Source organism: Oncorhynchus tshawytscha, linkage group LG06 (assembly GCF_018296145.1).
Source record: "Oncorhynchus tshawytscha isolate Ot180627B linkage group LG06, Otsh_v2.0, whole genome shotgun sequence".
Lineage (NCBI taxonomy): Eukaryota > Metazoa > Chordata > Actinopteri > Salmoniformes > Salmonidae > Oncorhynchus > Oncorhynchus tshawytscha.
In genome coordinates this window covers 28,264,335-28,279,707 of record NC_056434.1, presented here as the reverse complement: position 1 = coordinate 28,279,707, position 15,373 = coordinate 28,264,335, and the positions used below count along the sequence as shown (strand labels likewise).

Genomic DNA, 15,373 nt, shown 5'->3' with positions numbered 1-15,373 from the left:
TTATGTCCTAATTTCAGTTTTGAATATCAGAAAAGCAGACTTAGATATTTCATGTGCTATGTTTTTTTTTTCTTCAAATTTGTTGGGAAAGTGGCCTGAGTAGCTGATTGTGTCAAAAGCGACATTGTTTATGCCGAATAGAATACGTCTTTATCAATAAAACGTCACAATAAGGTGCAGAGCGTTCAATTTTCCTGCTGGGGGGCAAGGAGACCCCCGGCTCCGGAATTGTTAAATAAATGTTAACTATTTGGCTGTAATGTCATCACCTCTTGAAGAGCATAGTCAGAACTACACATTTCCGATGATTCCATGCAAAACAATTACGCACATTTGAGCTCTATCATCAGAGTTATACAGCAAGTAACTGCATCCTTTTCATGATCAGTGTTATCTGATGTTTAATTTGAAAGCTATCGTACTGATATAAATGTTGTACAGTTGTCTAAACATAGGTTGTAAGTGGACCTAATGTACTTTTTTTCTCCAACCAACATAGTCCTACCTAGCGAAGTTAGCTAACGTTATCCCCTTTTCAACATTGTTTTTAAGAATGTTAAATCACGATTGCGGCTACATTGACTGATGGACAACGTCAAATTGGTTAGCTAGCTAATAACACATCAGGTCAATATGGCTAGTTAACGAGCTAACTTTCAGGGGATAAACTAGATGGCTATATCCAAATATTGTTTGATTTGCTTGCCATCTATAGGGGTGATGACAGTAGTCCAACTGACAACTTTACCACGACGAGGACTTACCGATCTAAAGCTCGTTCCAAAAGCCTAATTTCTGATGAAGAAAGGCTAAATGACACGTTGTTTGCTTAGCTAGCTAGCCTAGCTACTTGCCAAATGGATAGGCTACCCTCATGTATCTGAACATACATGATCGATTGATGTTTACTGATCATGAAAAACATGCAGTTACTTTCTATATAACTCTTGATGATACAGCTCAACGTGGAATAATCGGAAATGTGTAGTTCTGACTATGCTCTCTCTTCAGGAGGAGATTATATTAAAACCAAATATTTATAGCATTTATCCCTTGAAAACGGCACGCAGTTGTCAATGGTTTTAGCGGAGTTGAGGGCTCCTTGGCCCCCAGCAGCCAAATCGAATGCTCTGCACCATATTGTGACGTTTTATTGATAATGACCTATAGACTACTGGTGTCATAATGTCACAATGGGCCCATTTAGAATGTTGAGGAAATCCCTTGAAAGTTGATGGAGGAGGATAAGAAAAACAAAAAGCTTAATAGTTTAAACAAGTATAAATGTTATCAAAAAGTTGTATAATAGCACACTATTCCAGGCCTGTCTAAGCATTTTAAAGTTTCTAGCTTAAACTGTGTAAGAGGTGTAGCGTTCTAGAAATAACTAGAAGTTAGAAATAATTATTGCTGTCGCAAGTCCCATTATGCAAGTCCCATTAATAAAAAGTCAGAAGTATGACAAAGATTTAGAGTGGGACGTTTGCTGTCGCAAGTCCCAATTAAAGGGTGGATTTGGGAGAAAAAGAGAAGAGGAAAGTCAAACCAAGCATTGAGAATAAATCATCTTATATTCATTTTCATTCCGCTCCTGTTCACATTGCAATCATAATTAGCAGAAGTACCTTTTATTATCTTTATTCATTTTGTTAAATGTAGAGTTTAGGGATTGAGCCGAAGGCAACGTCAGTCTGTAGGGAAGAGTGTCGACAGGGGTCATGAGGGAGAGCTGGTTTGTGCTTCTCAGTGCACATTAATTCAAAACTCATAAAGGGAATGCCCGGCACATGCACCTGGTTACAGTCGTCAGGCAGCTGGAGGTGGGTGTGATCTGGGGATGGGCAGATAGGGTCATGAAGGTCAAAAAACAGACAGCGATGGTTGTCAGGGTTCACAGCATGGGCTCCCTGCAGAGCACAATCTCCAGCTCGGAGCGGTACAGCTTGCCCCCGTCCGACAGGGCCATGATGCTCTTCTTGTAGCCAGTCAGGTTTTTGGTGTCCACCTCCTGAGAGAAGACAAGACACCCTTATCCATACAGGTGCTTCTGTAATGATGCATTAGAATGAGAGATTCAGCATTATGGGGAATTGAGAGTTAAACTCCAAACCTTCAATATTATCTCACCTTTTTGTTCTTTTCATAGAGGTCACGCAACAGAGCATCGAGCTCCTGCTCATCAATGTAGCCGTTTCCATCCTGGAAGGAAGAGGGGAAACGTATAATTTTATTTTATTTATTTATTTAACCTTTATTTAACCAGGTAAGCTAGTTGAGAACAAGTTCTCATTTGCATCTGTGACCTGGCCAAGATAAAGCAAAGCAGTGTGACACAGACAACAACACAGAGTTACACATGGAGTAAACAATAAACAAGCCAATAATACAAACAAGTCAATGACACAGTAGAAAAAAGAAAGTATATATACAGTGTGTGCAAAAGGAATGAGGAGGTATTCAATAAATAGGCCATAGGAGCAAATAATTACAATTTAGCAGATTAACACTGGAGTGATAAATGAGCAGATGATGATGTGCAAGTAGAGATACTGGTGTGCAAAAGAGCAGAAAAGTAAATAAAATAAAAACAGTATGGGGATGAGGTAGGTAGATTGGGCAGGCTATTTACAGATGGACTATGTACAGCTGCAGCGATCGGTTAGCTGCTCAGATAGATGATGTTTAAAGTTGGTGAGGGAAATAAAAGTATCGAACTTCAGCGATTTTTGCAATTTGTTCCAGTCACTGGCAGCAAAGAACTGGAAGGAAAGGCGGCCGAATGAGGTGTTGGCTTTGGGGATGATCAGTGAGATATACCTGCTGGAACGTGTGCTACGGGTGGGTGTTGTTATCGTGACCAGTGAACTGAGATAAGGCGGAGCTTTACCTAGCATAGACTTATAGATGACCTGGAGCCAGTGGGTCTGGCGACGAATATGTAGCGAGGGCCAGCCGACTAGAGCATACAGGTCGCAGTGGTGGGTGGTATAAGGTGATTTGTTAACAAAAAGGATGGCACTGTGATAGACTATCCATTTTGCTGAGTAGAGTGTTGGAAGCTCTGCGCACCAGAGCTCCAGTGCTCCCCCACAGCCCGGTCCATCCGGTGCCTCCTCCACGCACCAGGCCTCCTGTAGGTCTCCCCAGCCTGGTGGGTCCTGTGGCAGCCCCATGCACCAGGCAGTCTCTCCATCTCCTCCCTCCAGGTTTTCTCTCCAGGCCAGAGCCGCCCGTCTGTCCTGAGCTGCCAGAGCCGCTCGTCTGTCCTGAGCTGCCAGACCCGCCCGTCTGTCCTGAGCTACCAGACCCGCCCGTCTGTCAGGCGCTGCCAGAGCTGCCCGTCAGTCAGGAGCGGCCGGAGCCGCCCGTCAGTCAGGAGCGGCCAGAGCCGCCCGTCAGTCAGGAGCTACCGGAGCCACCCGTCAGTCAGGAGCTGCCGGAGCCGCCCGTCAGTCAGGAGCTGCTGGAGCCGCCCGTCAGTCAGGAGCTGCAGGAGCCGCCCGTCAGTCAGGAGCTGCTGCCGGAGCCGCCCGTCAGTCAGGAGCTGCAGGAGCCACCCGTCAGTCAGGAGCTGCCGGAGCCGCCCGTCAGTCAGGAGCTGCAGGAGCCGCCCGTCAGTCAGGAGCTGCCGGAGCCGCCCTTCACTCCGTCGCTGCCGGAGCCGCCCTTCACTCTGTCGCTGCCGGAGCCGCCCTTCACTCCGTCGCTGCCGGAGCCGCCCTTCACTACGGCGCTGCCGGAGCCGCCCTTCACTCCGTCGCTGCTGGGGGAGTCTCCCGCCTGTCCGGCGCTGCCGGAGTCTCCGGTCTATTTGGGGCCCGCTGTTAGGGTTCCCAGTACGAGGTCAGTGCGAGGGTCGCCGCTCCAAAGGCGCCACTTAAGTGGGCCAAGACTATGGTGGAGTGGGGTCCACGTCCCGCGCCAGAGCCGCCACCGCAGACAGACGCCCACCCAGACCCTCCCCTATAGGTTCAGGTTTTGCGGCCGGAGTCCACACCTTTGGGGGGGGGTACTGTCACGTTCTGACCTTAGTTCCTTCTTTATGTCTTTGTGTTAGTTGTCTTTTGTTTTCTGTGTTCAGTTATATTTCATTAAAATTATATTATGGACACTTACCACGCTGTGCATTGGTCCGATCCTTCCTACTCCTCCTCAGAAGAGGAGGACGAAAACCGTTACAACGCCCCTTGACATTTCACTCATGAATCCAAAATATGTCTTGTATATGGCTGCTCAAGAGCAATAACTTTAAATGCATAAGGAGATATTATGGAGAGGAAGGGCCATGGCACTGAAGATACCGTGATGTTGTGTTTCTTTGGGAATGCGGGGGAAACAGGCTGTCTTGGTTGCGGGCTGTCAAAAAGTTTTATTTCTCAAAGCTCTGTGCATTTACATTTTATCACTGTAGCCATGTTAGTTTTCAGTTGACCTGGTGTGCTTCTTACTATCGCCAGTCTTTTTACCCATAATCCCATAACAGTGACAGCGGCTGCCAGTGATTCAGCTGCAGGGGGAGGTTGAAACAAACACTGAAATAATTATGCACGTAAATGTTTGATGCATATCATGTATACACTGGCGGTGTTTCATTTCTAATTGAGTGTCTACCCCAGTCCTCTCAGCAAGCCTCTAGTCCAGACATCGGCACGCAAATATTTTTTCAACTTAAATACCTCTATAGCAAACTGTATAATTTTAGAATATCCAATCACATATCTAAATGTACCTTGTCGTAGAATGTGAAGATAGCACTGAACTGCTCAGAGGTCAGCTTGATATCCTGTAAAACACATTCGGAAATAACAGAGCACCATCATTTTACTGAGTTAAATAGCAAATTAATGATTGTGTTAGGAAATATCTAATTATCATGTTGCTGGTATGTTTATTAGCCAAAATTACTGTGAAAACAACATTTGTTTGAAGGGATTATCAGTTCCTCTTGCACACTCCTCACCTGGAATTTCAGTAAGAAATTTTCCTGAACTGGGAGAAGCCTTAAAAGAGAAGAACAGAGAATAATTTCCATGAAAAAACTTGTTAGGAGTGTTGGATGCTGAAGGCACACATGAAATATAAAAATGTCTTCTTAGTTGCTGACAGTCACCTCGCCATTTCAGACAGGCCCAGCTTCCCATCTCCGTTTAGATCAAACATCTTGAGCTGCAGAGAGAGAGAGAGAGAGAGAGAGAGAGAGAGAGAGAGAGGGAGAGAGAGAGAGAGAGACAGACATTAAAGCATTGGGCCTTCCGCAGTTGTGACGGCAAGTTTGGCTCTTCACACATTATTATTTTGATTTACCTCTGTTGGCAGTCTGTTGTACATACAAGTTGCTAGTCAACTCTAAGATTGGTAAAGATTGGTTCTCTCCCCAGAGTAATTCAGGTCAAGCTTTAGGCCTTGAGGTTGAAACAGGTGTTTGCACATCTGCTGTAGGAACACACAACCCATAGGACATTGTGAGTCCCACACCCAACCACTCAACCACATAGCAACCACCAGCATGACGGGACAAGAGTTACAAACAGTACACTCTTAGAAAAAAGGGTTTCAAAAGGGTTCTTCGGCTGTCCCCATAGGTGAGCCCTTTTTATTTCCAGGCAGAACTCTTTTTGGTTCCACGTAGAACCCCTTTGGGTTGCATGTAGAACCTGTGGTTGCATGTGGTGCAGGATGTTGGTTACTTCTCAAATAAGTCTGTGAGGAAGGGCTTGGGTACAATACAGGAAGGGATTCATTTATACTGAAAAGACTCACTATTGTCTGTGTGTACTCGTGAAGCTTCTGGTCATCGTAATGTCTGTTGGCTTTCTTCAGCAAGTCTGAGAGGAATCCCTGTGGAGTGGAGAAATATGAATAAACTATAATTGACTAATAGGTCAAAAACAATCCTATGACCTTAGCGAGCCTGGCTTGTCTATACTTTAGCCCAGAGGCCTCAGTTATTGGTTTCCGTCAGTTATATAAGTATTGGCTTACATAGAGTTGGAGGTATCACATACTTTCTCAGATCCTTTATTGACAGAAAGGGTAATGTTATCTATCACTACCAGCTTGTTTTACAGTAAGACCCTGCTGATAAGACAGCAGAAAATACTTTAGAAATGAATTACAGTTTCAGACAATAGCATAATGGGTGGTATTACAAGTCATGATTTGTATAGTGTCCTCGTCTGACAGCCACTGAGAAGAGAGGAATTTGCATTGTCCCCATTTGCCTCACTGCATCAACACAACAACTATACCTGCAAGCATTTGGGTGTTGGTTTCTAAAGCTTAATTTACATTGTAAAGCATAATGATGCATCTATCTCCTTGTTTTCTTATAGCTGGATCGAATGACAAGGAGAGATAACTATTGACTATGGTTGGAACTCTACCATAGTTTGTAAAAGGACCTACTGTAAATGTCTCTTATGGATGGGTAGTCATTTCCTGCAGTCAAATGACTCATAGGTGTAATGTTATTCATATTCTTCATAATTTCATAATTAATAGAACAGCTGAAAATCTGTTTTTTCTATGTCAAATGGTTTTGTCTTCTGTGATGTATATGAAGTGTAATATTGGGTTGCAAACTCAAAATGTAACACATTTCAACTGTATCTGACATGGTACTTGTGTCTTCTTTTTCTAAGCCCCTTTGGTTTCAAATTAGATTTGTTTAAGACTACCAAGAAACACTCTGTGTGACCCTGATTTAGCCCACTGCAGTGAAACGTTAACAAGTGAGAAACCATACCTTCAGTTCATTAGCTTCAATGTACCCACTGCGATCTGTATCGTATCGTCGCCATGCCTATATACGCAAATACAAAGTCACACTCATTAGAAAGAAAGAAAATAGACATAGCCAATCACTTTCTCCCACAGTAGTACCAATCACTTTCTCCCACAGTAGTACCAATCACTTTCTCCCACAGTAGTACCAATCACTTTCTCCCACAGTAGTACCAATCACTTTCTCCCACAGTAGTACCAATCACTTTCTCCCACAGTAGTACCAATCACTTTCTCCCACAGTAGTACCAATCACTTTCTCCCACAGTAGTACCAATCACTTTTTAAATGAGCCACCTCATTCCTCCACTCACAATCAAGCACACTCTAATGTTCTGTGACACCAAAGCAATCGAACTGGATTGTATTAATAGGATTGCATGGGACATGCATTAATTACTCTCTGGCGGGACAGAACATTTTTAAAAGAAGAGGAAGAGCACAAAAAAATCATATCCAATTTCTGTGGCTGGTAATTGTTAGCTTTTTCTTCCTGTAATCACACTATGATTCTCATGATACTTTCCAGATGTTCAATTCCGTTCTCCTACACATTGTGAGAGGGCAAGGAGAGAGAAATGCATTTTAATTAATGTTTTAATCTAGCAGCTGTCCCTGATTCCAGAAAGTTCTCTTATCAAAGATAGATGCCCTCCCTCTCCAGGTCTATGGAGAATTACAGCAGCACATCTATAATATATGACTCTGAAAATAGAAGTTTGTACTTCCTCAATCTATCCTTTTAAAAGCCTTCCCTACCACACCTGGTGATTACAAAATATTCATTTTCTCTTTCTCATTTCAATTTTTCTGCCTTTGACATAATGGGTGTCCATTGGATGACTGGGTGGTCCCTCCTGTTACTACTGATAATCAAACTCTCTCCATTCACACTATGAGGACTAATCTGACAGAGCTGTCATGCGTCTCTGAAATTGTCTGCTCCATGAGTGAGTGATTGTGGCTTTCCACTTGGCAGAGGGCACATACAGTATGACAGAGAAAAATAATCTTTGAGTATGATTTGTTTATGCAATGTAATTACAGTGCAATTCAGTAATATGATTTATGTATGATTTGGGCAAGGCCAGGAATCCTACATTTGGATTGTTATTGGTTTTAATTGCTGTGTCTAATTGTTGTTTTTCATTCTGCCTTATTACAGTAGCTCTATATTTCCAATCACAACAACACACATAAACAGCCTGTACCCGTCTTCAAATTCTTAATACTCAAACCATCTATTTTCACCACTTACTGCCATGAATTCAGAACTGGATCCCACAAACTCTCTGAAGCAAAGCAGGAAGTTTTCCTCTGTGGGCAAAATCTGAGCTAGCTGGAGAAAGAAAGAAAGATTAATGAGGGGGAAAAAATTTAAAACTTTTGTTTCTCTGTGTTTGATAGTGTGAAAAATACTGTGTTAGATGATAGAATCTTATCTCTTAGACAAAGATTACTTGAATAAAGCATCGAGTCATCAACAGTTTCAGAACACATCTACCGTACTAATGTCTGATTGTTTCTGCATTGATATGCAAACTGTCTGAGATCATTAGGAATAATCCTCACTGGTTTATTCAAATCCTCAATGACCTGAAATAGGAAATGGAAAAATGTCAGCTCACCTCAGACATCTCAATTCTCCCATCTGCATTCTTGTCAAACTTTTGCATGAACTCCTTCATCTTCTCTTTGAAAGTGGAGTTTGATGGGTCCTGTAAAACATGCACAAATACATCCAAATACAGTTTGTCATGACATAAACATCAGTAAAGATCAGTTGTTTTTTTAATGCAAACCGTCCTCTCATGTTATAGGGCTGTGGTCACTCACATTGTTGTGACAGAGCTAGTTTTAGATGTTAGTGGTTATTACACTGGGCAGACAGAGATTGTCGCTCTTAAACAGACAACCCTCCCCTCCCCAGCTAAAGGGCTTGTCATGTTCTAGTCACAGACTTTATGCAGCTCCATGGAGTTTATGTAACATGATTACTGATGCTCTCTGATTCCTTTGTTGTACACACACGAGATGCGGTGACAGAAACATTATTGTGCTGACTCCTCCCAAGAAAATTTTTATTTTCTATTTGTGGGAGAACTCTCTGGATAACTTTATTTTGATGTTGCTTGAATAATTAATTAGCACTTGGTTGGACAAATCAGTCACATTTTAATTACTGCTAGTGGTCCAAACTCAGTCCTCGGGACCTAAAGTGGTGCACGTTTTGTTTTTTTCCCTAGCACTACACAGCTGATTCAAATAATCAACTAATCATCAAGCTTTGATCATTTGTGGTGCTAGGACAAAAACAAAAACATGCACCCCTTGGGGTCCGGATGCCCGAGTTTGGGAAACTCTCTCCTAGACGGACTGGACAGCTTACAGGCATGAGTTCATATCTCTAGGGCTTGTTACGGAACTCAATTAACCACCTACCAGAATAGGCCACAACCTTGATTAGTGAGGAGATGCCAACATGTGATTGTTGGATTTAAAGAACAATCAAAACACTACCCTCACTGTTGTCAGTAAAAGTTTTTGGTAGAATTCCTTTGTGCCATTGCTTGTTATCCTGGTACGGGAAACTCACATGACACCAATTACTATGTCAAATATGTTTTTGCAAGAGGTTGTGGTCCTTTGGTTTCACCTGATAAAACTCCAAACATAGTTAACTTTCTGTTATAATTAAAGACCAGAGCCATGTCACGTTCCTTCACTCAATTCAATCAAACCAGCATGACAGTATATCTGCTGTAGCATACTGTATAATAGCCCTAGAGAAATGATGTAAAAAAAAAAATAGTTTGGGATTAAGTACTGTAAAAAATCCACATAGACCCATCAGAGACAGAATAGGCCTCAGACATACCATAATGGCAGTAGTTGTGTAAACAGAAATACTGTATGAACATTGCATTGACATGTTTGATTGAATTGAGCCTTTAGTCAAGGTCCAGGGATCATTCCCTTACCACTCCGGCCCCTTTCCGTGAAATCTCCAACTCCCTGAAGAAGTTCTCCAGTTCCTTGCCCTCGATATAGCCATTGCCTGCAACAGAAAAAAACTGTGATTTGACCAATCATCCCAAGATTGTATCTAACATATAGGTAGACTGTGAAGCATCCAATATCCCCATGTTATATACAGTATAGGACCACGGTGAAATGTGCATAAATGTGAGAAGTGAGATTATACATACTCTTACATTTTATAGCAAATTAGGCCAATACTTCCCGGTTTTACAGCAATTTTTTTCAAGTTTATCTTGCTTACTGGCTGATTGGATGGCTGGCTCAATGACTGACATTATAACTAGCTAATTTGTTGTCCAGGTGGTTAGCATGCTGCGAAGTTGGCTCTGGCTGATGTAATTGGCGAGATAGCTTGCACCCAAACCATGGAAATTGCTTAATTAAATCCCTTGAAGGGGTCTCCCAGTCTTGAAATGCACCACTACTTTCTCTCTCTCTCTCTCTCTCTCTCTCTCTCTCTCTCTCTCTCTCTTTCCGTCTCTCTCTCTCTCTCTCTCTCCGTCTCTCTCTCTCTCCGTCTCTCTCCGTCTCTCTCTCTCCGTCTCTCTCTGTCTCTCTCTCTCTCTCTGTCTCTCTCCGTCTCTCTCCGTCTCTCTCTCTCTCTCTCTCTCTCTCTCTCTCTCTCTCTCTCTCTCTCTCTCTCTCTCTGTGCCTCTAATTGCGTCTTCCAAAGTCTTTTAAGTCCAGTTATTTGAAAAGACAATGGGGAAATCTCTGCCTGGCATGAAAGTGTAAGAAATCAATACAGTAATCTCAACTTCAAATAAATGAGGATTTCCCATCTGTGCCTAGTTGCACCCTTGCCAGGACTATTTGGATGTCTATAAATAATGGTTAAGGAAATTATAGCTTTAAAAAAGGCAACACTAGTGAGATGGTTATTATAGTGGCTTTTGACAAAAACCAACTATGCATTTCTTATCAGTGTCACGATTTAAATGTCTTACAAATGCCTGTGTATTAATTTGCCTGTGGATTCTAGTGACATTTGCAAGTGGCTGAGTAGCGACGTCTCTGGGGAAGCAGCCAGTATGATATTTACCAGAAGAACAAGTATATGTCATTATGAACAAAGAACATTTGCATTTTGTGACAGCCCTGAATTTGTCTGAACCTTCTCAGTGCTTCTCCTCCCGATGGGATTACACAGAAAACATGATTTAATCCATATAGTGCGGATTTAATCCTACCAATATCATCATGAATATGAACTTTGTATAGCTATGTGTTAGTAAATCACTTAAGCACCAACAAGCTGGAGTTGAGCATGTACAGCTGAAGACGGAAGTTTACATACACCTTAGCCACATACATTTAAACTCAGTTTTTCACAATTCCTGACATTTAATCCTAGTGAAAATTCCCTGTCTTAGGTCAGTTAGGATCACCACTTTATTATCAAAATGTAAAATGTCAGAATAATAGTAGAGAGAATGATTTATTTCAGCTTTTATTTCTTTCATCACATTCCCAGTGGGTCAGACGTTTACATACACTCAATTAGTATTTGGTAGCATTGCCTTTAAATTGTTTAACTTGGGTCAAACGTTTCGGGTAGCCTTCCACAAGCTTCCCACAATAAGTTGGGTGAATTTTGGCCCATTCCTCCTGACAGAGCTGGTGTAACTGAGTCAGGGTTGTAGGCCTCCTTGCTCACACACACTTTTTCAGTTCTGCCCACAAATGTTCTATAGGATTGAGGTCAGGGCATTGTAATGGCCACTCCAATACCTTGACTCTATTGTCCTTAAGCCCTTTTGCCACACATTTGGAAGTATGCTTGGGGTCATTGTCCATTTGGAAGACCCATTTGCGACCAAGCTTTAACTTCCTGACTGATGTCTTGAGATGTTGCTTCAATATATCCACATAATTTCCCTCCTCATGATGCCATCTATTTTGTGAAGTGCACCAGTCCCTACTGCAGCAAAGCACCCCCACAACATGATGTTGCCACCCCTGTGCTTCATGTTTACATAACGATAACGATGGTCATTATGACCAAACAGTTCTATTTTTGTTTCATCAGACCACAGGACATTTCTCCAAACAGTACAATCTTTGTCCCCATGTGCAGTTGCAAACCGTAGTCTGGCTTTTTTATGGCGTTTTTGGAGCATTGGCTCATTCCTTGCTGAGCGGCCTTTCAGGTTATGTCGATATAGGACTTGTTTTCCTGTGGATATAGATACTTTTGTACCTGTTTCCTCCAGAATATTCACAAGGTCCTTTGCTGTTGTTCTGGGATTGATTTACACTTCTCGCAGCAAAGTACGTTCATCTCTGGGACACAGAACGCGTCTCCTTCCTGAGCGGTATGATGACTGCGTGGTCCGATGGTGTTTATACTTGTGTACTATTGTTTGTACAGATGAACGTGGTACCTTCAGATGTTTGGAATTTGCTCCCAAGGATAAACCAGACTTGTGGAGGTCTAAAAAACAAATCTGAGGTATTGGCTGATTTCTTTTGATTTTCCCAGGATGTCAAGCAAAGAGGCACTGTGTTTGAAGGCAGGCCTTGAAATACATCCCCAGGTACACCTCTAATTGACTAAAATGATGTCAATTTGCCTATCAGAAGCTTCTAAAGCCATGACATAATTTTCTGGAATTTTGCAAGCTGTTTAAAGGCACAGTCAACTTACTGTATGTAAACTCCTGACTCACTGAAATTGTGATACAGTGAATTATAAGTGAAATAATCTGTCTATAAACAATTGTCAGAAAAATGACTTGTGTCATGCACCAAGTAGATGTCCTAACCGACTTGCCAAAACTATAGTTTGTTAATTAACAAGACATTTGTGGAGTGGTTGACAAACGAGTTTTAATGACTTCGACCTAAGTGTATGTAAACTTCCGACTTCAACAGTATATTGCAGAGAATGCTGTGTATGATAATGTGACATATACAGTACACTAGCCCAGAGTATGTAATGCAATGTCCCATGATCTTTCAATTATCTACTCAGACCCCAAAAGTAAATATTTCATTGGAGAATTTCCATCCACAATGAATGAATCCTGAATGTCTGTCTAAACAATTGTGGCAGTAGAATGTGGCCAACTGTATTGGTTTAGGTCCCACTTTGTGGCCAGACATGTCCAACATTATCTGATATTAGCTTCCTATTTATTCTTAAAAGTAAAGGTATCAATCAGAATGTAACAACTTAATAGTAGCATTCTACTGTTATGCAATCAGAATGCATTATAAGACTTAGTTTGATCTTATCCTATCAGCCATTTTGAGTCTTTTTTTTTACATATAGAATGATATGCTATTAGTTTACAATTACTAGGCTAATATCATTAACACATGCTGAGAAACATTGGCAATCATTATGGTGTTATGTGTTTCACGTGCCAGTACATTTGATGAACTGTTTAAAAATACTATCTGATTACCTAATCCCCACAAGACTGGTGGATTCTGATTTCGAAGCCATGCAGAATCTACAAAAGAGTACATTATAACGGGACTACACTATCATGTCAAGTCTTACATTTATAACTGCATCATAATACACATCTGAAATGTCAATATCAGACACACATTCGTTAGGTATACACAGTAACTCTGTGTGTTCTCCATAGCAAAAATATTAATTTAACATTTTTTGTGCGCCTAATAATTTCAGCACCATGGACAACGGCGAAATCGGTATCCCAAATTATCTGGACTAGCCCGTTAGGCATATTTGCACCAGAGCAGAAAAGCACCCCGCAGGCCTACTCTATCCGTATGTCATGTTGTCTTTGCAGCAAATGCTCAAGCCAGAGAGACAGTGCAGTATATGCCCTATAGGGTGGAACCACATCACCAATCCCTGTTTGCGCTCAGAGAACATAAACACCCAGAGGGAACGTATAGTGATCCAAGAGACTCCTCGCGTTTTGAGGATTCTCATTCCGCTTCAACAACTGGTCGGGACGGAATGTGCAGTTAACACTATTAATGGGGGAGGATGCCCAGATGATGCGAATGGTAATGAGTGTGGAGGGGCGTGGGCTCGTGCGCTTGAAATGAGCTGAGAACTCATTTTATACCATATAATACTGGAAGTATACAGTAACCTGTCTCCGTTTTAGTTGGGATTTAATCTGTATCGTGAATTACACTAATTTAATACTATTGAATCAAACTTTTTTTATGCCGAAAATGTACGTATACAGTAGGAATTTGATTGACCAACTTCCTCCTCTTTTCAAACATTTAGTTATATTTTAGACGCAACTTTCTAAAGCAGGATTCCAACCATCAATGACCATCAATGATGATGCCTATGGAAACTGTCCTGGGTCCAGACACCATCATCCATTTTTTAATTTTGTTTAATCCTTTATAAAACAATACAGTTGGATAATATGGCTAGTTTATTTAAGTATTCAGTTAGGTTGTAAATGATTAGGCTAAGGCCTATACAAAAGTGTAACTTATTGTGTGGTTAGGCTACATATGTTTTATATGGACGACGGACCGTGGCACACGCCCATCCATCCTTTAGCGCACCGTGCACAGAGGTATGGACTCGCCGTCAGATGCGTATTGATCGACCAAACAGACTGACGTACATTGTAATACTGATGTACTACATTTATCTGATTGGATTATTGTAATAACAGAATAAAAGCCATGCATCCATACAATCAACCTTTTAAAATTAAACATTTCCACGAGCAATTCATACACAGTAACCTATTCTAACCTTTCTAAGGATATAATATAGTGGCCACAATGAATTACCTTTATTTATAAATAATATTTTTTAACAACATCTCAACAGTAACACCAGGAGTTTTCTAGCTGCTTTCCTAACTGTCAAGCACTTATTTTATTTTCCAAACAAAACGAAGAAAAAAAAATCGACATTCAAAACATCCAGCGGATTAGACCGTACGATTTTTCATCTTGGACAAAAGTTATGATATACAACACTTTTTACACAACGCTATCCCAATATCCAAGCTGCATCTTTAAAAAAAACGAAAAGCCTTGATAAGCCTATGATATTTTCTTATTGTAAACCAAAATATGTGATGGACTATTTATATCCTATGTAACCTACTCTATTCGACATGTTAGCTTACATTTATATCTGCATTTGAAACAATACCTAGTTTATTTTTTTAAATGCTGCTTAAAATTCAAAGTAACATTTTGGACAACTTTGCTCTCCGGTACTGACCGTCGGTATCGAAATGGTTCCAGATGTCGATGAACTGGGTGGCGCTCAATTCCGCCAGATGAAGATGTGGAGGCTGCTGTAGTTTGTTTGCCATCTTCCCAACAACTTTTCCTCCTGTGCGCTAGAATATCCCGTGCAAACTTTTTCTCTGTAGGTCCACAATCCACACTGTAACAACCCTGCGCGCTGCCGGAGCTTTTAAACCAAAGTAGAGACTGCAGTTCCCATATAGCCATGCGGGTGGCGCAGTGACACCAAGCTCAACGCCCCCACACATCCATTCGTCTGTGTTCGGCTGCTTCTGCGAGGTATCATGCGGAGAGGGATATTTAATTAATAGTCCGAATGCATCCAAAG

The 15,373-nt window shown here is 41.5% G+C and overlaps 1 protein-coding gene across 1 annotated transcript; it reads right to left on the bottom strand.

Annotated features, from left to right (window-relative positions):
* Positions 1-110: 110 nt before the first annotated feature.
* LOC112252369 (calretinin) lies at positions 111-15,210 on the bottom strand. Its single transcript, XM_024423522.2, has 11 exons — positions 15,017-15,210; positions 9,765-9,841; positions 8,412-8,501; positions 8,042-8,122; positions 6,746-6,802; positions 5,761-5,838; positions 5,111-5,166; positions 4,961-5,000; positions 4,730-4,783; positions 2,128-2,199; positions 111-2,008 (listed from the first exon to the last, which is right to left on the bottom strand). The coding sequence occupies exons 1-11, from the start codon at positions 15,108-15,110 to the stop codon at positions 1,892-1,894; spliced, it is 816 nt and encodes a 271-aa protein (XP_024279290.1). The 5' UTR covers positions 15,111-15,210; the 3' UTR covers positions 111-1,891.
* Positions 15,211-15,373: the final 163 nt, after the last annotated feature.

Excerpts from the sequence above, each read along its gene's own strand:
- LOC112252369 (XM_024423522.2), bottom strand. The coding sequence starts at position 15,110 with ATGGCAAACAAACTACAGCAGCCTCCACATCTTCATCTGGCGGAATTG. Across the intron at positions 4,784-4,960 it reads ATTTCTTACTGAAATTCCAG|GATATCAAGCTGACCTCTGA; the intron begins GTGAGGAGTGTG and ends TGTGTTTTACAG. Across the intron at positions 2,009-2,127 it reads TCTATGAAAAGAACAAAAAG|GAGGTGGACACCAAAAACCT; the intron begins GTGAGATAATAT and ends GTCTTCTCTCAG.